Raw genomic sequence first — 24,229 nt, 5'->3', positions numbered from 1 at the left:
CAGACAGACAGACAGACAGACAGACAGACAGACAGACAGACAGACAGACAGGCAGGCAGGCAGGCAGACAGACAGACAGACAGACAGACAGACAGGCAGGCAGGCAGGCAGACAGACAGACAGACAGACAGACAGGCAAAGGAGCAGGAGAAGCAAACAGCGGGTGCAAGAAGCGTCCAGGCTGGTGGTAAGTACTGTGAGAGAGAGACAAGAAGGCAGACAGGTGTCATGAAACTCAAGCAGCCAGGCAGCAAGGCAGGCGATAAGGAAGGCAGGCAAACAGGCTAAAAAGAGTAGGCAGGAAATTGTATAAAATGTAGGGAAAGATCGCATCATTGCAGGTTGTGAGGAGGCATTAATACACACTAGCAGCCGTACTCGGCTGAGCAGCGGTGCTAAATCAGGAGAACCAGAGAAGTGTGGGAGTGTGACAGGGTCTGGAGTCTATTGGGCAGTGGATTGAATTATATATTGCGGGTAGGACAGGAGTCCGGTAGGCGGTGTAACCTGAGAATATACTGTTAGCAGTGCAGATAAAAGTGAGTCCGCAGCCTCAGCGGGGGGCCTCACAGAGGGGCTGTAATATATACATCCATAAAAGCAGCTAAACAAATAAATTCCTTCGACAAAGACGGGGAAGACAACCTTGTGTGTCGTTCTCTGTGTTTGTGTGTGCATATGAGAGAATGTGTGTGTGTAAATGTGCGAGTGACCCGCACATCGTGGCGATGCTTCCTGGAGCACTGACCGGCGTCAGTGCTCCATTAATTAAAGAGACGATGCACTGGCAGGTGGCTTCACTGCCCACACTGGTAATTGGCCCCCTTCTTCCCACTATCTCCCCCTAGAAAATCACCCATCTCTGCCTTTTCTTTTCTCTTCTCTGCCTTGTTCCCTCCTCCTATCTCCCGCTCTCAGAAACGTGCCAGTGGGCAGGCAGAAATGCAAGACTTTGTGAAATAATGATTAGAATGGATGGAGATGAAGGGAAGGGAGTTGCACATTTTCCCACAAGCCTCTGATGGTCGGGGAATGCTGTTTGCCTTCAAGCGTCATACGACGCGACGGGAGTTTACTTTAGACAGCCACAATCTGAGGAGCCAGTACTGCAGTCATTAATGATGCGGGGAGGGGACAGAGCTGTACTTTGACAAGTTTCTGCATGTGTATGTGTTTGTCTGTGTGTGTTTCTCTGTTTGTGTGTGCAGACGGGCGCGATGTGAAAGAGGAAAAATGAACCTTCTGTGTGTCATGCGTAATGAGACAATAAAGGTTGAGAAGCTCCGGAAGGTGTGTGCGTGTACGTATGTGTGCGTATGTGTGCGTATGTGTGCGCGTGTGTGCGCGTGTCTCACCACGTCACTGGGCAGGTTGTGCAGGTCATCAAAGGGACTCTCCAGGGTGTTTGTGTCCACATTCAGAATAACCACATCCTCCAGTGATCGACTGCGTACTCTCTAAAGGAGGAAATGTCCAGTGTCATCAGCAACAGTGCACACGCCGCCACAGTAACTAAAACAACTCGCATCATCTCGCAATATGGAACAAATCTCCAACACTAAATATTATTACGACATGTCCAATTTTGCATTCAGAAGTGTTTATATTATTGACAATATAAAAAATATTTTTTTACATAATCGAATTGAATCATTATTTATTTACAATCTAGCATTTCATAGCAATATATTGTGGTAACTATTGAAAATTGGTAGAATCATGTTTTACATATTGTAATGAACAAAGAACCTGAGAATATAGTTTGGTTAATTACTCAAAAAAAAAGGAAAAAGTGTGGCCCAGGTGTGTTTGGTAGTAGACAAAGTCTTCTCTGTACTGAAGCCCCAGGAAGGAGAAAGCACAGCGGTCACATTTAAAACCACACTGTCATCACACTCCTTTACGATTAACGATGAAATATGGCGCGAAGGAAAAAAATATATATTAGGACATCTTTATTGTAACACACACACACACACACGCTAACAAAATGAAGAATGGCACTGAGAGGAAACATTTGGATTGCGCAAACATTTTCCACAGCACCAAAACCTCATGCATCAACAACAACACAGTGATGCTGTGCTGTGGTGTGTGCATTCTGATGGCGACAAATTCAGCTATTATTTCAGTGTGGCGCAGGATGCAGGCAGGTGTGGGTGGGGAGGTGGGGAGGTAGCATAGTGTGTGAATTTCTAGTTTGTCACTTTTGTGACAGCCTGTGCAGTGGAGGCTCACATGCTGATCTGGACTAATTATGTAGTGGCGGAAAGGGGGTCTGTCACAGATGCAGAGTGTGATAAATACTGCCACTGCTGCAACTGTCAGACAAATATCACACACACACACATACACAAATATATGTGCATTACAACATATGCATTTGCACAATTTACACACACACACACACACACACACACGCTTGCAACATGCATTCACACACAACAGCAGTGCTGGTGAAGGCTTGCCCCCCAACCAACACACAGGGTTTAGCAATGAAGGGGAAAAGCTCTTTGTTCGCAGATGCTTTTTCTGCCTTTCTCTCTCTGTCTTTTGTACTCCTGGTTAAGAATGCACACAAGCAAGACAGGGAGATAAAGAGGGAAAAAAATCTGTCACTTTTTTTGATTCAATGTGTTGCAAATGACAAAAATTGCCGTAAAGAAATATTTTATGCCAAAATTAAGAGCACAATTCACCGAACGAGGTGCAGCATTACACAACTGACCATACATACTGGACAGAGGGAATAAGAGGACTTGACTATACACATTTACGGCATAATTCCTAATGCTATTTGGTTGTTCTTTTTAAGAAAATCCACTGAAATTCATACTGTGTATCTGATGCAAAATAGAAAAAGATCATCATTTAACATTTGATACACAGTACAGTTTTCAAAATATACATCAATTTGCAGCAACATATATAAATATGCACACACAGTATAATGATGTACATTTAAACACATGCACATTCATATGCATACACATACCCAGAGATTAACTAACGTACCTCCAGCAGACTGAGATGAACACCCACAAAGTATGGCATGGGGGCACTGTGGATGGAGAGAGGAAAACAAAGCTGTGAGCAATACCAACATCAGATGGGTACATGTAGTGAGGAAACATGTATAGAGGCTACGCTAGTACAGCACATTTCACCCGTCCATCTGAAAAGTAAACACTGAATGTGGAGGATATTGTTTGATCAACAGATTGTACTTAATCAATATGTTGAAATCTGATTAATCTTTAGTTATTCATCAAGAGATGAACTGGAATAAATGAATGATCAAAAGCTAAGAATACAAGCCGAAACTATTTCTTAAGTAAAATGTATTTATATAAAATGTATCAAATATCATATTTCATCAACTGCTGGAAATAATGTGAAACTACTAGAAAGCAACAGTTGTGCACTGGATGCATTGAAACTAACTAACCTCGCATGAGATAACATAATCGTAACATAGGCAGCAAAACTGATTATCGTCCATATGTTGTTCTCAATCATATCACAGCACAGCCGCTGACTAAAACTCAGACTTCAAAATCACTTCCCCAAGAAATAACATGTGTCTCAAATTGGGAAACAATTAGATTAGGTGTGTGTGTGTGTGTGTGTGCGTGCGTGCGTGCGTGTGGCAGGACAAGTAAATGTATGTAGAGCTACTAATTTTAAAAAGTTACCAGAAAAAAGAGCAAACAAGTTTCTCTTTCATTCTGACTCTGAATATTTTGGATTTTCAAGCATTAACTTGTTGCTTAAAAAGGTTTTGTAAATTCTGTCTAAAACGTTCACCCTCAGCTATCAGTAAGCTTTCATTTACACACAGAAAGAAACGTTATTCTCATGCTAAAACTCTTATTCCTAGCACTATTTATTAGAATGGTAAAAAATAATCTTAACAGTAACGTCAAAAATGCTTTTGCATGACATGTCATAAGGTTTCTAACAAGATGCTGGATTCAGAAAGTAAAGACAGACTTGGAACTCTGTCTCAAAAGCTAAAGGGTAGAAGTGTGAAATGTTTTCATTTTACTCTAAAAATATGCTTTTCATGCTTATTATCATGTAATTCTTGTTTTATGTGATATTTATCTCCAGATTGAAAGTTGGTGGCAAGGAAAGACTGAATCACAGAGTACGTTTCCCATCCACCGAGACCAATACAATCAACAAAAACAGTGAAATAATAGAAACCATTTTTAAGATGAGGTTTCCAGAGGAGGCAATAATCGGATAGCTTTGGGTCAGCGTCGTCCTGGCCAGAATGATTCAGAGGCCACAGGCTTGTAATCAACTTAAAGCTACAGCAAAACAAACAGCAGGCCTGTAGGTCTGAACTTTAGCCGCTGCTGTCTTCTGTTTCATGAATGTACTGGCTTTCAACATCTACACACACAGCATCTAATATAATCTAGTTATCTAATCAGTGCACAGAGGACACCCCTGTGATTAAATAAGATAACGATGAGTCTTCACAGAGTGTTGAAAATTACATTTTACTGTCAGTGATGAATAGCTTTTTGAAGCTGACGTGTCCCTCATGGTTAAAGCACTGTACCATATGTGCTATCGGCACTGATTCGACAAAAGCTTCCTTTCTCACTCTTTTCTTACATGTACATATCTGAAGTTGATATGAACACATGTAGATTTGTAAATGAGCTGATGCTCTCCAATAGAGTCCATTCAGATTACTTGGATTTGAGTTGGATGGGTGGTAATGAACCCCTGTGAGGCTTACGATGATGCGAGTTAGGCGCTAGCACTGGCATGAAATATGGAGCAAGGTGATCCGGGTCGTTCGTTATGTCGAGGGGCCACACAGGAGAAGGCGCACACCGAGAGGAACCGTGAGAACGACTCGGAGAACGGGCGGGAGAATGTGAGCATGTGTGTCTGCACTTTTACACCGAGGTTTTAGCAACAGAGCCCGGTGCATGACCAGCACACACGGCGTGATGTGCGATTACATGTCTATACTGTCAGGTATGTGTGTGAGCGTGCATGTGTGTGTGTGTGTGTGTGATTTAGAGAGTGGCTGGAAAAGAGAGAACGAAGAAGAGAAAAGATGGGGGTGTAAACATGTATTATGATGATCCTGATGGTTTTCTTGTATGTGTGTGTGTGTGTGTTGCAGAGGTGGTCAGCCTTACCAGCAGTAGTCCAGAAGATGCGGGGGCAGTACAGGGATGAAGATGTGCTGCCAGTACATAGGAAAGAGCAGAGCAGCTGCACCGTGGACACATGCAGTTAACTACAGAGAGGGAAAGAAGCGAGACATACTCAACACAACTTTCCAAGGCAACGCTAAAACTAAGAAAAGCAAAGACATTTCTATGCTATATGTTTACTGGTAATTTCAATTATTTGTCAGTCTCAAGATTCAGCCCACAGAAAGAAGTAGAAACAGTAGAAAATATATTTGAAAAAAATACTGCTGGTCTCCTTTTCTTTCGTGTTCATTTCTTTAACTTATTCAAGTAAGTTTCTACACAACTAACGTCCATCGAAAAAGTCTAGAGAACAGCAGCTCTATTTCCTTCTGAACAATATTCTGTTTATTACAAATATAGGAGGTCTGATCAAGGTTGCTGCTGTGGTGATGCTTTGTGTTAAAATATGTCTGATTTCATTGAGTTAGCTTTTAATCTTGCTCACAGACAAAAGCACTCGGAAAAAAAAACGCGGTGCACCGACATGTCTGGTGCTGTTGTGATGAACACGACCTGCGAGCTATTGTTGGAGGAAGAGAAGAACAGACTGAGAGCTGAAGATCAACCAGTTGATAGGAGCCTTGTCTTAAACACATGACAGAAACACAGCAGAGGAGAGACAGATTGATGAGGAGGTGAGAGGGAAAGTACCGAAAAGACTGACATGAAGAAAAGGCAACACATGCTTTACACACAGGGAACATGAAACCACTGTTTCCTCCATATTGATTCATTTGTGGCGGGTCATCACTGCAATAATATTGCTGCTTTTGCACATTGGCATTGAGACATTTTAATAAAAAAAAAAAAGAATTCAAAGCACAGATTCTAACCTGTTTTTGCACACAGAAATGAGAGCAAATACAAGCCCAGTGCTCATAATTAACCGCTTTTAAATTCAATGTCAATGTGAGAATTGTGCTGCGACCAGCACAAAAACAACAAAAGGAGCCCAAAAACAGTGCTGACAGTAATCATAAAAAAAATCTGAATTACACCAACTAGTATGACTACCAAATTAAAGAGAAAATAAGCCCTTTTTCAACAAATAATGAGAAGCAATCACATGAAGATGGCATTCCTTTTCAAAGGAGCTCTCTACATTGTCAAACAAACATTACACATAAAATTAAAGTCATTGTCTCCCATTGTCTTAAAACCAGAACCCCCCTCTTGACATCCCGTCTCATGAAAACCCAGATATAGTAATGACCTGCAACACACACACACACACACACACGCACACAGAGAGAGACAGACACGGCAGGAGAAAGAGGCGTTAGCTCATCCCCCAGATTAAAATAACATGATTAAATATGGAAAGAGAACAGAGGTCTGAGGGGCTCCTGCGGGACTTCATTAGGGCAAATTGCCAAAGAATGAAACATGAGTTAGCCAAGAGAGACTGCGGGCTAGGCCAATACCGCCGGGACCCTCGGAGCAGCAGCCGCCGTTATACTGCTGCAGCTTCACAGTCAATGTGTGAAGCGGACACACACTATCACACACACACACATGCACGCACAACTACCAGGAGACCCCATGCTCACTCACACATACACAGTGTCACAATTGACCGGCCAAAAGCGGATGAGCTCGGCAACTGAAACCCACCGCGGCCAGAGAAAGAGGAAGAGAGCCCCACCCTCTGAATGCACCTGGACATCAACACCGGACATCTGAAAGGCTTAAAACAAAAAGTGTGCGTTTGTGTGTGCGTGTGTCCATGTGCATCCCTCCCTGCATGTTTGTTTTAACTGCATTCATTTTTCATATCGGCTGAAAAGAAAGAGCCAATGATCTTTTTTTTTTATTGTCTGTGCTTTTCTCTCATGCACCCAGTCCCACAATAGTTAGGACTTAATCAACATTTAATTGGTGTCTTGCTCCGTGTATCTGCATATGCATATTCCCGCTGCATGCCGTCTTCAAATAAAACAACAATGCCACGCTCCTGTCAGGATTAATTCCCTGGCAAACAGTTTGTTTTTTTGCTAATTCTGAAAATAAATCAATGCTATGAATATTAATGTCTGAAAGTGAGGCACTTGGTGGAAGAGCTACTAACAAAACCATCGCACCCTTCTCCCTTTTCCAAAGCGATGACGGTAAGGGGCCATTAAATTGTGATGAAGAGAGGTCAGCAATCCGGCTGTGGATATACATACGCACACTGAGCGGAGCGCCAACAGGCGAGTGTATTCCTCCTCTGGGAGTGCAGACAAGCCCCAGTCATTCACTGGTACCAGGAGGTAATGGCACAGAACACCTCGCTAACCAACTCCAATTATCTCCACCAGGCCTCAAGGTGAGCCCCCCAACTGGCATGATTTACTCTCAGGTTGAAAGGGAAAACAGGAGTCTCTCTCTCTCTGCCTCTCTTCTTCTCAGGCTGGGTGGCTGTGTGTGTGTGTGTGTGTGTGTGTGTGTGTGTGTGTGTGGGGGGGGGGGGGGTACTGATACTAAGATAATGATTTATATGGCAAAATCTAGATTTCTGTTTACTTTTATTTGCTATCTACAAAGCAATGGAGGTGGCAGTGTGCCTGAGATAAGGCATTTGGAGGGAGCTCCAGAGGAATAGTTCACATATTTGCTTCTCTAATTCAGCTTAATAGAAAGCTCCGTGTCCTTGTTCAGGTTTTATAACGAACAAGGCAAAAAGTAAAAAGGAATCTAAACTGGAAAAAAGAGAAATCGTACCCCTCGTTCTTTTTCTTCATTTAGAGAGGGGGGGCTTCACATGAGAGTGGGTCATGAGAGGCTAAGGCTGATAAAATATTTGCCAGGCTGATAAATAATAGATGAGTGGAGCCAAATGGCTTACACGCTCCACAAAAGACCTGGGTGCTTAATATTCCATTCAATGGAGAATCACAGATACAGTCCCCAAGAACAAATACAGGATTAGGTGCTGGGTCCAGTCCTCAGGGACCAGGGCTCTGCCCTGTAATGAGGGGCTGCCTGCCTCTTACACTGTGTGTGTGTGTGTGTGTGTGTGCGCGCGCGTGGGTGTGTGTGCGCGCGTGGGTGTGTGTGTGTGTGTGTGCGCGTGGGTGTGTGTGTGTGTTTCCCCCTTCCTCTGAGAGAAGCTAACCGATTATACAGCGACAGCCTGCTTCAAAAAGCAGTCAAGGTCTTTGGTTCTGCCCCGAGAGCTTTTTTTGGTGCGCTGTAGCCGAGACAGAAAGTATCCACACTAACACTGGTTTTCCAAGATCCATTCAATGGGACTAAAGGAAGGAGAGACAAAAAAAGAGAGAGGGAGAGAGGATGACGTGAAAGTGGGAGAAGAAGAAAGAGAGAAGTGAAGAGATAGAATTTGCAATGCAACTTTGAAGTAGGTAGCAATCAACTTAAGCTAAGAGGTCACACGACCAGTTTTGTCAATAATGGGGTCTGAGCGTGAGTCAATCGCTGTGTCCCATTCAATACAACATACTAATAGTATACAGGAAGAACTACCCAATGTCTAAGCATACTGTTATTTGCAGTTATTATGAAAAAAAACAGCATAATCAGGATATGAAACAATGTGTGTGACGTCAATCAAACTGGGACTTTGGTATGTCACTACCAATTAAACTTCACAAATAGACAAAATGTTTTTCAATCATTCAACAGTAAACGTTTCTGCTGTGTTCACAAAGCTGTTTTACCACCATCTACAATTTGTTTTAATACTTTCCAGCTGTGAGCAGCTCCCCCATTTCCTCTGTGAGTTGCATTGTGGGAAAATAATGTCCATCAGCAGCACAGTTTCTTTTTTTAAAGCACACTTGTTTGATTTACTGAACTATATCACTTCTGCACAGTGAACACACCACATTGTACCCTGCTTAGAAGTAGTATGTAGTATGGAATAGGGATTCAGCTAATGCGTTTATTTTCTGCAAGGAATTAACAAAAAAAGCTGAATTATGACACAGACCTTTACACAATAAAAAATTTAAAAAAGACATGTGAGCAGAAACAACAACTCTCCATATTCATACACAACTCTTCAACACGGATGTTTCCCTAAAGAGCCGGACCCACCAGAGACCTCAGATCTTCTCAACACTGCAACTCTGAGCTCTGCAGACTGTCAGTAAGCTTCCACCTACACCATTCCTCTTTACCTGAGCAACTGAACATGTTGAAGTGAAACACAGACAGAATATGGAGAAACTGCTACTGTGGGGGCCTAGATACACCTCGTTCGCATATATTTCATATTAAACGGCAGTCTTATGGAGATTTTACTGGACTGAGGACATAACGCTCACTCCCTCTGCTTAGATACTCTTAGATGAGGGAATCTTTCGCACATGTTAAATTACAGCGAGCGCAGAGTGTGAGACAAATAGCTGCTGCTGCAGGCAATGTAATTCAATTTGACAGGAGGAATGGTATCAACAGAGTCGCTCTTGACCTCTTCACACCAGCCTCAAACACTCATTTCCCCTCCACTAGCCTTTCCTTCCAACTCCGTCCCTACGCACTCTCCAAATTCAATCCTCTCTTCTCCTTTCCCAGCCTCATTTCCATTCTCGTTTCTTCATTCCTTATTCCGTTTTCCTCCTCTCATCCTGCTGCCTTCTGTCCATTTGCTACCCATCCCTCCTTTCTCCTGTTGGTTTATCGCTGTGTTAGCCTTCCCCCCTCCCCTCCCCTGCACAGAGTAAGTCACCAATTACGCGCGCTCTGCTTCTCCCTCTGTTGACAAACGCCGGTGTCAGGCCCGGCACAACGCAGGTGTGCCACAAACAAGTAGGTGGCACAGGGAGAGAGAGAGAGGGCACACGGGACGACACAGGTAACGGCTAACGCCATGCCTCCCACACATGCACACACAGCCACCGACTCGACACAAGACATAAGGTACAAACACCTGTGAGCGCAGAAGACACACAAACAGATGCATGCGAAAGAGACACAAACACCCACAGCATGCACACGCACACAGCGGCACAAGTCAGACACATGGCATGGGCCTGAGATAAGTCTATCGAGGACAAGGATGTCCCGATGTTCTGCAGATGCCCCACAACAGAGAGACGCATTAAGACACCCAGGAAGAGGGAGGCAAAGTCAGAGAGAAAGAGAGGTGTAGCCAGGGTGAGTGAGAGACAGATGGACAGAAAATAATAATGTCAGCGAGGAAGAATAACTTAGATAGAGAGAAAGCAAAGAGACGGAGAGAAGTCATGGAAAGAGAGGAGAAGAAGAACAGAGGAAAAGGCAGGAAACAGAGAGACAGCTGGCACTCTAGGGCATGGTGGATGGATAGTTCCTTGTTAGCATAGGCCTGACAGGCTGATGAGAGGGCTGCTGTCAGCCGGTGCTGGGGCCGGGCTGTGTGAGTTTGGGCGATAGGCAGGGCAGAGGCTGGGCTCGAGAGCTGGGGGGCCTCGGCAGATGAAAGACACGGAGGGTGGTGGGGCGATGGTGGTGGGGGTCCTCCCAACTGACTAGTTAGAGGAAGGGCCGATGCAGCCCTATTATACGGCCCTATGACAAGGCTGCACGCTCGGCTGGCTCCCGCTCCAGCGCCACCGCCGACCAGCCTTTTAAAACAGTGGTACCATTCACCTCCGGTCACGAAACAGCAATAAGTCAACTGACGCATTGTTGTAAGATCATGATTTATTCCTTTGCTGTTGGCTGCTTGCGAGACGCGCCGGCCATGTACCGGCAGACTGACACACTGGGTTCACCGGGGGGGGGGGGGGGGGGGGGGGGCTTTAACACAGGCAGCACCTAGAGCAGGCAGAATAAATGCAGTATATCTTTGTGTGTCTTTCTCTCTCGCTTTCCACTTTCTCTTTGCTCGGCTGAGAGGCTGGACAGGCGGAGGTGGTGAAAAGCAGCTGGATGGTACTAACGATGTTACTAACAATACCTTCTCTCATACATCCTCTATCTGTGGCAAGCAGACTAAAGAAGCATTATCTGTCTATTCAGTGACTGCTACACTCACTTTCACAAACATTTTGACAAACTGTGACATTAATTATATATTTCCCATCTTAAGATATTTGATCACAAGGCAGTGGTGTAGATAATGAGCTGGGCTTTTTGCTCTTAAGCATGTATACACTTAGATATCTGGCCTACAGAATCATGGCAGAACTAGGAGGTCATTCTACCCAACAGCAAAAAATAACGCATCACAGGAGCAGTAATAACATCAGTCCTGCTAGTAATCCCAGTGGAGATGTGAAAATACCTTTGTAATGCAGTGCCTGACATGTATTGCTACCAAACCAAAACACCTCTTCCTTGAGGAAGATGGATGGATAGACAGATGAGTGGATGAAGGATTGCGGAGGATAAAAAAGGTTTACAGGGGTAAAGGTCTGACGTGGAAGCTCTTAAAAAATCCTGTCGACATAAATTTGTGAAAAAAAAACAAGCCAAGATTAGTCTCCGAGCTGCAGAAAACTATAAATCACAGACAAATATCGCCTCCACCCCCTCTTCCTGATAAAAAGAAAAACACCTTCACCCTTGAGTCTGATAATTTACATCGTGTAACCCTGGTGTCACAGCACAGTGTGCAGCCTAGACCCCGAGCACAGTGCTGCTGGTCTGAGGAGCTGAGGGGAGACAGGTGATATTCTCTGAGGGCTGGGTCATTTTTTTACAGCTCTTTCTGAGTGTAGATCCTATGGGACACCTTGGGTATCGTTCCCTCCAGCACCCATCATCACCCACAGGCCCCTCCGGCTGTTCAGTGTTCTCCAGCCTTGTAGATACCAAGGCAGGACCAGCTACACTACAGATACAGAGAGGACTTGGATGACATCACTTCCCTCTCCCATCTCATCTGTCATAAACATTTGGCTCTGCCTCATCAGCCACATAGATAACAGGGGGGGTTGGAATGAGGAACAGAGGGAGGAAGAGGGGAAGAAAGACACAGAGAGGTCTCCTCCCTCATACAGACAGAAAGAAGGGACTTTAAATTATGTGAGAGAGTTAAGACATGTAATAACGGATAATTTAAGGCTTTTTGGCCGTTAATATGTTGCAGCTTTAAGACAAACAGTCAGATATAATCCAGCTTTAGTGTGGATTTCACAGCTTGTCAGAGTGTGGTGATAGTGCGGCTGTCTGAGCGCAGGACGCCCGGGCAAAGAGCGGTGTGGGGGGGGCCAGACAGATCTGTACATGTAGCGTAGCCATGTCAGATAAATATTCTCATCGTATTAATTGGGGTTTGATATCCTGCTGGATTATTGATGAAGAGAATCATGTTCAATCTCGGAAACATTACAGCGATATACTTCTTTTTAAGAGGGCACATCGGTTTCTGAATTTGTAAAGAAGCCAAAAATAGCAACCGTGACTCTCCATGACTGCAAATTAGAAAACAAAGTGAGATAGCCAACATGAACCCTACATTACAAAACATGACATTTTAGGACTGAAAGTTTCCCCTCAACTTGAATGCAATGTTTAGGAAACTCGTCCTTCATGTGGTTGCAGTATTTGTTTTCTAACCTTGTGCCTGACAGGGCAGAGCTGATAACTGACTGCAGCTTGAGAGAATGACTTGGAAGGAATGGACTCACAGTGCTAAGCTTGGTTGAGGTAATGATGATGCGCCGTTCATGCAGCATACTGGCGTAGAGCTGGAGCATGTTGTTGACATCCACAGCCACAAAGTACTCTGTCAGGTTCCTCTGGAGATAGACAGGAACAGAGGGATGTGCAGGTTCATAACAAACTGTCCTTGTTTACAGTAACGTGTCAATGCTACAGACAGTGAGAGCGCCAGAGTGTGCTAAAAAAGAGATACACACAGTACTGGCTGTAAAATAACTTGGACTTCAATCTCGGCAGATGTTTTTTTGCAGCAAAATGTTAGAGAAATACAGTAAATAGTAATGTTCGAAAAAGTGTCAATCAATGTTGCTTGAATTTGTCAGATTGATAACTCATAAAGACAGTGGATGCTCCGTGCTTGAGCTACAATTTGAATACAAAATTTAAAAAAAAAAAAAAAAAAAAAAAAAATGGTGTTTAATTTGAATCCTCTAATGCCCACGACGATCACTGAACTACGACATTAAAAGTACAAGCACCACAGGAGATACAACTGAAACAAAAGGATGATGCAATGATTTCAAAAGGTGACAAGTGTATTTGATTAAAAAACGATTAGAGGCGAAGATGTTTCCAGAAGAAAACGCATCCCTCTTCAACTCCTTTTCTTTTTCCTTGAATACTTACGCTCTCAGGGATGGTTGGCAGTCCATTGATATCCGGGGCGATGAAGTAGGAGTGCTGCGAAAACACAAACACGCAGGAGAAAGAAGAGAGGAGGTCACCAGTGAAGCATACCACTCACACAGAAAAGAATAAGGGGAATAGGGGGGGGGGAAAGGCCGTTCACTTTGTTCTATGATTTATGGCTCATCTTCAGCTCTGTCTATATGAATTGCTGAGCTGGTGTCTGAACTGTGGCAATGCTTTTATCAGGCCTGCAGAACAGAGAAAGCTCAATAGCAGCTCAGCTCCCCATAGACACAGACTGGGGTGATGTCTCCGGTGGAAAACTGAGTCTTTATTTAAGCATTAAAAAGGCTTGGGGAGCACCAACACACATACAACAGTATGTGCACATGTGCATCCACACAGACACACATACACAGGGACACTCACACACAGGTTGTTTAGAGGATCACAGGGCTGCCTGTCTCACTTTGGGAGAGCAGGGCAGGTTCAGTGTTCAGATAAAAGGGGCCTGAGAGAGGTGGTGTTTGGAGACAGGTAGACAAAGCATCAACTGAAACACACCGTTGTGTTTCTCACACACACACACACACACACACACTCTCCTGTATGCTTATTACACCTGCGTTTCTCAAAGCCTTCACTCTACCATCTGTTGCAGGTAGTCGCTTAAATTGTAAATGTAAATCATGTAAATATAGCGCCTACAGTAGATGCTTGCACAGTATTTAAAATGTTAAAATGTATTTAATCGTCTAAGACTTCTCAGTGTTTAAACTTGTGACCACTATTTAATTTATTTGTGATGCAAATCATCGAACAAATAATGTCTAATATGGGCTTACACACACAGTCAGTGTGTTGTTTGATGTGTGGTCCCTGTGGCAGGAAGACTGACATCCAACACCTGAGAGTTGGTGGCAAAACAGCAGTGCAGCCGAGACTTACGTCTGATTAGGAAACAATCTGCACTTTGAAAGGAGCTTTGAAAGGAAGAAATGCTAAATAGGAAAAAATAAACGCCTTAAACAGAAGACAAAATGACAGTAATGCATTACATAACAATACAGTTAAGAGTATGCAAACATAAGAGGAGTCATTCAGAATCAGCAACCCCACCGTAAGCGTCACCACCAAGAAGGAAAGATGTGAAAGCCCGTCACAGTCAGACAGTAAAAATGTAACAATGGAAGAATATTAGCTTAATGTGCTGAGCAGGGTCGTGACAATTGGACTTGATTCTGTGCTATTTTGAGCAATGCTGGGTTAATCATGACATTGTTCGCTAACTGATTCAACAATGTCTAGGAACTACAATGTTTCGTGAGCACATTTATTATATAAAGTGCTGCTGGTCAGTTTTGTTTCTGGTGACCTACACAATTTCTCAAAATGATTTATTCATAAAGGGATTTATAATAACATTACCATGAGAATTACAGAATGATGCTTCTTAGTCTTAAGTGACAGTGTTTGAGAAAACATTGACCGACTGTAAGGATGAAGAAAAAGCAATGGCAGCACATAACTTTGTCTGCAGTTGACATTGGACCATTCAGTTGAATGTAAAACAAACTAAAATGTTTCACCTCTAAGTGCATTAAGTAGGAAAAATGTGAAAATAATTATGAGTAAACGAGAGTCATATTCCCAGAGGACGATTGTTGTAGTCAAGCGAAGCTGAGAGGAGATGAACATGCAGCAAACATTCTTTGCCTTTTGAGGGTTTTTTTTTTTTTTTTTTTTACAGGCAATGATATTGTTTTTGAGCATAAGCAACTGCCACACACCCTTCTTCATGGCAAGTGACTTTCTTTAAACGTTTGAATTGCTGCGGCCATATTTGCATGCATATTATGGACAGCTACCACTACACCTTAACAGAGTATCTACAACAAAACATAATTGTTTACATGGCAGTGAAAGACAAAAGAGGAAAACATATGCAAGGAAAGCATTGGTTATACTAGAGCAGATGCCCTCTTCCACTGTTTCCTGTTTTCAACAGCAGCAGGCAACATACAAACATTAAACACACAAGTGCATTTTATGTTAAAAATATGAAGGTTTGGCAGATTAAAAATTTCAAACAGAAGCCAACCTGTTGTTCTGTAGCAAGACAATGCTTTTAATGTGCTTATTCTAATGACAGCTACTGTATGTTGGTGAATTTTGATGCGTTGAACGCTGGTGGTTTGTTTGTGGTTATACTGTACGAAGCAGAAGTAGTAGGAGCAGAAGTTAGCATTGCAGCTATTAATGCTACTACACCAGTAATTGCAGCCATCTTCTATCTCACGGTCATAATAAATGTTGCCATTGTAGGCTTCTGCAAACCAACAGATGAATTTAAAGTTGATGTTTCTGAACCAAAATTATATTTCATAAATATGTTTATCATATATCATATATCAGCCTCGTATCACGCTGACACAAACGCTCACTGACTCATGGTTAACGTAGTGAAACGATATTCATATATCAGTGGTTTACAGAAACGTACGATGCCAACATTTTTCCTGGCAACTTTATAAAACACAAATACATAGCAACTTATACAGAAACACTTGTGTACAACTTTTACATTATTTACACTTGAATGAAGTCAAACGTTTCACAGTGAACCTCACTGAATCTTCACTTTCCAGTGGCACTTAAAGAACTTCTTAGTTTTTGTAAAATAATTAAATGAAGACAATAGATCACAAAAATATACATTTGAATGACTGTTATTCCTATAATACCTTATTAATTAACTCTCACTCTTACATTGGTATACAATGAAGGTACAGATGAGCGGAGTTCTGCTTCCACCTCATTCCTAACCTGCTGTGCCATTTTTCACTTTACATTGAGCTGAATGCTCCACCGCCTATAATCTTAGATATCTTTATAAACAATACTGTACGTGGGAAGGGAAACTTGTTCATAGTTGACTGAAAAGACGACGAGAAATAGAATAATTGAAATGAAACAAAAAAAACAATTGTAACTGAACAAATAAAATTGCAATCAAAGATCAGGGACATCTGAGGCACAAGCATACATAGTTACTAAAGTATACTGTAAATCTCTCCGTCTCTCTTTTTCTGTGCTCTGTGCGCTAAATAATGTTTCCCTGTTGGTCGACCATTTCATGGCACTGTGATAATCACAAGCCATGCTCCTCAACACAACCCGGGCTTTCATTGGCTGTTTTGCTTGCTTATCTGCATTTTTCTTTTTCTTTCAAAGACATGTTTGGTTAAAAATATTGAAAGTGGGTTAACTGGAAATGCATCAAGGAGACTTTTTGAGCACAATTGCCTTTGCTTTAAACATAAAGAGGGGAAAAAACTTTTGATATTCAGAGAGAGAATATCGCAGTGTGGAATGGCATTAATCATTTACAAAGTTTGATTGTTTTCCAGAGAAGAAGAAACATACACCGAGGCCCAGGATAGTTTGTTTTTGTTATACTTAAAAAAGATAGCGCAGCTTATTTGGCCAAATTGGAAAGCCGTTGCTCCCATGCGATTAGTGCAGCAGCGGTTTCATATTTCACAGCAGCCTCCTTCCCTCCTCCCGTTTCTGCCGTTCACTCATTCCCCTCCACTCACCGGCTCCTTGCTTCGCCGATCTCTCAGTACTTGCCCAGTGGCAATATACAACTGCTCATTCTTGCACAATGAGAGAGGGAGATAGAGAACAAAACAGGGTTCACACATGAAAGGGGACAATGATCCTTCTTCTTGGCTGCCACGATAAAACAAAAAAACACATCTTTAAGGGAATAATTTGGCTTCATCAATTAAATATCAAACTCGTGGCTTCTCCAGAAGAGACATGGAGCCTTCACCTCTGTTCTCCGGGGCTTCTTTTCCAATGAAGCTCCGAGATGCAGATGAAAAGATTTTGTTCACACACTGTTCATATACAGCTGATAAAAAAAGAAAAAAACTGACGCAAAGAAAAAATAAATCACAAGGAATATTAATTGACCGTGTTAACCTTCATATAGATATATTGATTATCTCATAAAAGTCTTGTTATGTTGTAGAGTCATCTGTGTAATTAGATGTGTATCCTTCTGAGACGTACGCCACAGAAAAGACCCAGAGCTGCTTTTTTTTTTTAATTGGTCCAAAAAAAGGAGCAGAGGTCCTCGAGGACAAAGGCGAACGCTGAAATTCTTTTGATCCCATTACTGTGCGGAGTCTAAGCAACTCGAAACTAAAGACATTAGTGAACAAAACATTACGCGTTTAAGCAGTATATATAGTCCCCCCCCCTATATAGTCCAGGCTTATGTGAGCGAACTCTGCTCAAGAGTGAGTGTTTTATGTCGGAGCTGGAAACGCACAAGGAGAGATTGTGTCAGAGGTAACACTAACACTGGCTGACTTTGAGGGACCCGGGCTCGTTAAGCCATTTCAGTTTTTGATAAGCAGGAGACATGACGAGTTGTGAAAGGACCCGTCCAGTTTAAACATGTGCGGCTCTGGCTTATCACACAAAAACCTGTTAGCGCCACTTCTTGTTTCCAAACAGAGTGTCAGTCCGGGGCCCTCTGTGTCTCGCTCTGTTCCTACCGAGTGTATCTTAACCTCCTCCTGCTCTCCCCTCTCTGTCTGCTCTGTTGTTCCCTCATTTATCTCGTCCATTTCAACCTCTGTTTACTCGATCTCTCCCTGTTTCTGCCTGTCTGCCCTATTTTCTTTCAGTCAGTTTTTATGCCATCTATGTCTCCTCCTCTCGTCTTTGTGTCAATTTCATTGTATTTCTCATTATTCCTCCCTTTGTCCCCACTTTTTTTCCTATTGCCTGTGTTGTCTTTATTGTCTCTCGCTCTACTTTTGACTTCTTTAGCCAACATCTCTCCTCTTCCTTTCTACAGTCTCCTTCCTGATGCAACACACTACTGCAGTAACCTACCTGTCCCCCTTTCCCTCCTTCTAGCTCGACTCTCAGCTGTCTTGCCTCTGATAAGGGGGAATATGAGATCTATACCTACCACACTCAGGTTGACTGGCGTGAAGGGCTTTGGCACAGGCAGATCATAGAGAGAATTCAGCATGTCATTCAAGTCATTTTCCTGGGGGAGAGAAACAAACAAAAGAAAAAAAAATAAACACATAAAAACATGGGACACATGAATTTTATTTACTTGTTTTGTTGATGTCACGATGTTATGTGTCAATCTTAACAACGGCGCTGGGACAGGCGCTGGTGCAGACCAGAGGGCAATCCTGCAGCGAGGCCTGAAGGGCTCCAAAACTTCCGACTGACATATGTTTAACGAGCAATGGTGAGGTTAAAAGACGGCTGAGTGTAGGGGCTGCAGACGCTTATTATCCGGCAGCGTTGATTTACGGCCAAGAGCGGGCTGTCAGTAATTAAGCAGGTGTCCCCGCTCCAAAGACAGGGTCTTTAAGGAGCCGTCAGAGAGCGCTAGCTTGACCACAGAAACAGGCCGAGAGATTATTCTCCCAGCATTTATGAGCTCTGCGACAAGATTAGTATTTACACTCGGGGCCTCTGGCTGGAGAACTGAAAAAACAACAGTTTGCAACTAACTACCGTGAACACAGCGACGGCGCTTTGTTGTTTGTTTTAGATTCTTTTTCTATTCGCCCTCTCAGAGAACTTAGTTTTGGCTTTCGAACCGTGCCTTGTTTGAGGACATGAGTGTATATGTATGCTCGAGCCAGAAGGAAATAGCAACTCGAGAGGAATGGGCGGCAATATACAGTAAGAGAAGGAGAAGGGTGGGAGGGAGGGGTTGTGTGCAATCGAACAGCCTCCTGTCATGAGAGGCTCAATGCTCACACGCATGGTCAGCAACACGGCCTGGGGAAACAGTTCATTTACCCCTCGCCTTAAACCCTCATCGCTCTTCTGTCTTCCCTCGTCTGTCAACATCTCCCTCTCGCCCGGAACGGACAGCGGGGTAAATAGAAACCAAATCATGCACACTAACACTTCAGTCACCCAGGATTTCCACCAATCTTTCCGTCTCTCTCCTCCTCACTCACTCTCTCTCTCACACACACACACACACACACACACACAGGTCTATTCTACTCGTCTGGCTCTCTCTATATTTGACTATCCCGCCTCTCAATCACATTAGTGTGAGTATATGTTGAATGGTTTGTGATTGTCTGCTTTAGCAGGCCTCTCTGTCCTGATCATTGCTCTCGAAGGATGTTGGAAGTAGCAGCGACTACATGACAATTGAAAGCGGTCCCAAAGCTCTCTGCATCTCTCCCTTGCTCTGCCTCCCTCCCTCCTCCTCCTCCTCTTCTTCTTCTTCTTCTCACTTCAGTCTCAACGTGGGAACATCACCTACACCCTCTGTGCTAGACGCCGCACATCTCCCCAGTTTGTTGAATATTTTACATTTCCCCTCCCTTTGCTCGTACAATGCAGTGAATAGTCAGGGGAAAAGACTTTTGTGAAGTGCGAGCATTGTGTATGTTTGTGCATGTGTGTGTTTTTTTGTTAACGATTTGTTTTCCAGTAAATCATCAGGAATAACTTCCAGTGTCAGATCAGCATTTGGTCTGTGAAATGTCAACATTGTTGCTGCTAACAACAGGCGCCAAGTGGAGCCCAAGACGGTGAACAAAACTTGCACACAAAAGAGAACATGCAGAAGAAGAACATGGAGGAAAAATATTTCACCACGGTACACTTTCAAAAACATTAAACTGTGCTTGTTTCCCAGTCAAATCAAACCACCATGTCTTATTTCTCATGTACGTACCCTGCAACACACATACACATACAATTCTAAATACCTCCCGAGGAGATGATTACCTGTTGTTTTGTTAGGTAGTCTGCCAGAGTATTTAGCAACTTGTAGTAGATTTCAAACCATGGTAGATAACTGAAAGAGTCAGAGAGACAAATGTATTAATGACAATGTTTTCATTCACTTTATCATCTTCTTCAATAAACAAACGGAACAAAAAGATTTAGTCTCCTGAAAATGATTTGTGTTCTCTTTCTTTGCCCATCACAATGCTAAGGATGCTGAGCCAATGGGGAGGGCAGAAAAAAACATTCTTCAATAAAAAAAACACCACAGCTTTCGTGTGATGTGGAGGGATGCTAAGGTTTACAAGCATGCTGCTCACAGATGCACAGGGTTAACTAAATGCAGCCCCCCCCCCCTCCCCCGTCCTCCTCCTCCTTCTGCCCCTCTCTGTTTCTTCCTATGCCCTTCACATTAAAAAAAGAAATCTTTTCCTTATGCAATTAATGTTAAATACATAATTTCATTAACACGCTCAAAATAATTTATGCTGCAGTGTTTGTGTTAAAGCTAATGACTGAGCACACCCACCATAAGCTAAAAGCATCTGCAGCGTGGCTTTCTTTACAAAGTTGACATATTCTTGGCCAAGTCGACTTGCTTTCTAGATGGAAGATGGCCAACATTTTCTTTTGGCATAAAAGAGGGCTCAGTTCATTTAATGTTATGCAATCAATAATAATAAAAACACGGTGTCCTGTCAATGTATTGAATTTTTATTTAGTTTGGGGTTTTAACATGCAGTTTTGAACACTGCATGAATAATGATTCCAGATAAGGACTTCTTAGCATTACGATGAAATAAACAGAAACTCCCATAAATGCTTCATTAATTTGCCTGGATGCACGGTTGGAAAATAAATTAGTGGCAAAATGAGCCAATCAATCAAAAGTGGATTCTTATTTGCTCACCAATCTCAGCGAGTATTTCTTAATGTCAATAAGTGAAAACGGTGGACAATACAAGTCATTTCAGTCAAGTTAAAAATCTGACAAAGAGCTTACATCTGCAGTTTCTTAGTTATAATACATTATACATGTGTCAGAGTGAAGCTTTGACCGCGTGCGAGTTTATAAGCCAGTGAAGTCCTGCTTATGCAATTGGCTGGAGACTGAGGAGTTTCCAGGGCATGGGTCACCGGCTGCTCTGTAGACTGGAATTAACAGACAACAAGAAAACAATAAAGTGAACCTAATGCAAATTTTCATATCGCTAAATCCGCGAGGGGCCAATGACAGGGCAGGTTCCCGGAGAAGTGCAGCCGAGCGCACCAATCAGAGAGGCCGAGTGACCATTAGCCTGAAACAATCAGCCTCTTAACATGCCAATATTTTGACGTCTGTGTGAAGATTTAACGCAATCAGGTCACATTCGCAGGAGAGCCTAAATTCAAACATGCGTATGTTAATTCACATGCTGACCGGATATCAAGCTTGAAGACCCATTTCTGCCAGGACAACACAAATATCTGCATATGGGGTCAGTTTACATTTAGCAATTACACAAAAAGTTCAGTTGATAAAATGACTTAACGGGGGAGGGCAGAGCCTTTGTATTATCTGCCTCCCGTATGTGTGTGTTTAAAAAGCCAGGCTTCTGGACATTAATCCTTCATTTTTCACAGTTGAAGGGGATGTAAATAGGAGTCTTGCTGTCAGGGAAGCCGTCAGGCCTCACAGATCTCACAGTCATTACACTCCTACACCAAGGTGCTGTAAATCCTTTGTTTTAGAGGAAAACGCATGATCGCTGGTGAAGGCAGCCAAGCACAAATGATCAATATTCTTATAACATCTTCCTGCAATAAGTAATGTCTTTTCTTGCTTTATTAAAATGCAATAGAATGAATATAACTTAGAGATGTATTGTTTTGTTCTACTTATCCCTCCCCCCCTGCTCTGCTCTCTCTGTTGATGCAAAGTTAAAGTTTGGAAAGCTTAGAGAGATACTCCTACTCATCACAGTTCATTGCTCAGATCTGTTTGTGCTCCGCAAATCCTCCGATAGAGAGGGAGAGAGGGAGAGAGGGAGAGAGAGAGAGAGAGAGAGAGAGAGAGAGAGAGAGAGAGGCATCCATCACAGCAGTGCTCAGTGTGTGGGGGCCCTACAATCTCTCCTGCCATTTTAAACACATGTCTTCTCAAAGTGCCATGTACTCAAAGACTGAACCAGTTAATCTGCGGTCCACTCACAGCCCGTCATGCTCTTCATCCAGGGCTCAGACTACCTAACAGCACGGAGATATCTGACAGAAGACAGGGACATGGAGGTGCCTTTGGGAACTTACAATTATGCCATTATGGACACACAGCTGCAATAAGCTTTCACAAATAAATTAGTTTCCACAAGCATTGTATACAGCCACGAAGACAATCCACAGTGAAATAACAAACTATTCACAAAATCTCCAAATCATACCGATACGTTTTAACTCTGCACGTCAGTAGTTAAGGCGTTTGATTAACTCTTTATATTGGAGTACTTAGATCAGCCCTTTTTGCTGCCATAAAGTACCTGTTGGGTGCTAAACACGACACTTATTCCTGTTCCTTCGATGAGTCTTAAATCTCCTTTAATGCACAGGTACCTGTAATCGTAAGTCATCTTACACTTTGCAGACGGCTCAGTGGAAGACTTCATTGCACCTTTACTTTCACGGGTTAAGGGTTAAGTAGAGGGAAGGAAGTGTCCTTCGGCGAATCACTAAGCGACCACAAACTGGAGCAACGCAGTCCCTAAAATGTATCCTTAAGCCTCAGCCGTTAAACACAGATCCACATTCTTTCTTCTCCGAATAACTGACGTGTTAAACAGAAAATCTGTCAAATGTGAGGGACGAAGAATGAGAGAAGACGGAGGAATAACAGTATTAAAACAGAACACGTTAAATGATCTAGTTTGTGTTGTTCCTCGTTTTGTAGAAAATATGCCTGAAGGGAGCACAGCCCTTTCGACCACGGCTTTAGCAGTGAGACTACAAAGAGCTATCCACATAAAACTGTCCTACTCATTAAGGCACTTCCTCCCGTAAGGAGAGGTGACAATTTTACGGTCCCTGCACTTCAACATTCACAGAGACGCAAACTGTTACTGTTACTCTTATCCTATATCCAGGGGAAATTATAGATGAAATAAAAAATAAAAATAAACTAGTGGGTCTGGGCCGTCCTGCTTTACACTTTAACTGATAATTCTTTTAAGATAAATCATTTACATTATCTGTATTTTTTCTGTTCTTCTTTGGAAATCATTTTCTCTGAAGACAAACTAGCCTGCTGTCCTTTCCATAACACTGTCTTGCATGGCAGAATGAAAAATAGTTTCATGACTAATAAACATAAATAAATGTTCAACCAACGAATTTTAATTTCAACATTTCTCAATGAGATATCTTAAATGTTTTTATGCTTTAGAATAAAGACACTTGTCTAAATAAGAAGGCAAAAAATAAAGACAAACGTAACTGGGGAGCAAACAAACAATTTTAAATTAACGTAAAAAAAAAAAAAGACCTTTCTATACGTTGTCTTATTAAAAATGAAGCAAGCCATGCAAACTACTCAAAATGCATAATGAATTTTATACATCATATGTCAAATGAATTAGCATGTCTAACTCAGCGAGAGGGACAGGGGAACCTCTGCTAATTGGCAGTGAAGCTTCATGCATAATTATGGGCCAAGCGTCTTTGCTGTCGCACTAGCCGAATAACGAGGAGAAAAGAGGGAGGGAGGGGGAGGGAGAGAGAGAGAGAGAGAGAGAGAGAGAGAGAGAGAGAGAGAGAGAGAAAAGAAAAACAAAGGCCATGGAAGCTGGCCGAGAAGGGTGGGTGGTGTGGGGAGGAGGGACACTGTTCTTCACAGCAGCTCATCAGGGCAGCGACAAACCCACGACTGTCCATCAACAGCCACACATACCCATAACACGCACGCACACACACACACACACACACACACACACACACACACACACACACAC

The 24,229-nt window shown here is 42.8% G+C and overlaps 1 protein-coding gene across 2 annotated transcripts in view; it reads right to left on the bottom strand.

Annotated features, from left to right (window-relative positions):
* The window catches only part of dennd1b (DENN/MADD domain containing 1B), a 101,447-nt gene that overhangs the window by 36,189 nt on the left and 41,029 nt on the right, over positions 1-24,229 (bottom strand). Inside the window, exons 6-13 of one of the 2 annotated variants that reach the window (XM_031859554.1) lie at positions 20,253-20,322; positions 18,445-18,525; positions 17,051-17,110; positions 13,449-13,502; positions 12,788-12,898; positions 5,169-5,269; positions 3,016-3,061; positions 1,356-1,457 (exon numbers count right to left, since the gene is read on the bottom strand). In XM_031859554.1, the coding sequence (XP_031715414.1) occupies positions 1,356-1,457; positions 3,016-3,061; positions 5,169-5,269; positions 12,788-12,898; positions 13,449-13,502; positions 17,051-17,110; positions 18,445-18,525; positions 20,253-20,322 (625 nt within the window). The remainder of the gene's footprint in view (positions 1-1,355; positions 1,458-3,015; positions 3,062-5,168; positions 5,270-12,787; positions 12,899-13,448; positions 13,503-17,050; positions 17,111-18,444; positions 18,526-20,252; positions 20,323-24,229) is intronic. The other variant, XM_031859556.1, reaches the window with a different exon arrangement.

Source organism: Anarrhichthys ocellatus, unplaced genomic scaffold, assembly GCF_004355925.1.
Source record: "Anarrhichthys ocellatus isolate YVR2014 unplaced genomic scaffold, GSC_Weel_1.0 scaffold22, whole genome shotgun sequence".
Lineage (NCBI taxonomy): Eukaryota > Metazoa > Chordata > Actinopteri > Perciformes > Anarhichadidae > Anarrhichthys > Anarrhichthys ocellatus.
The sequence above is the reverse complement of the archived record's forward strand: the minus strand, read 5'-3'. Positions and strand labels throughout refer to the sequence as shown.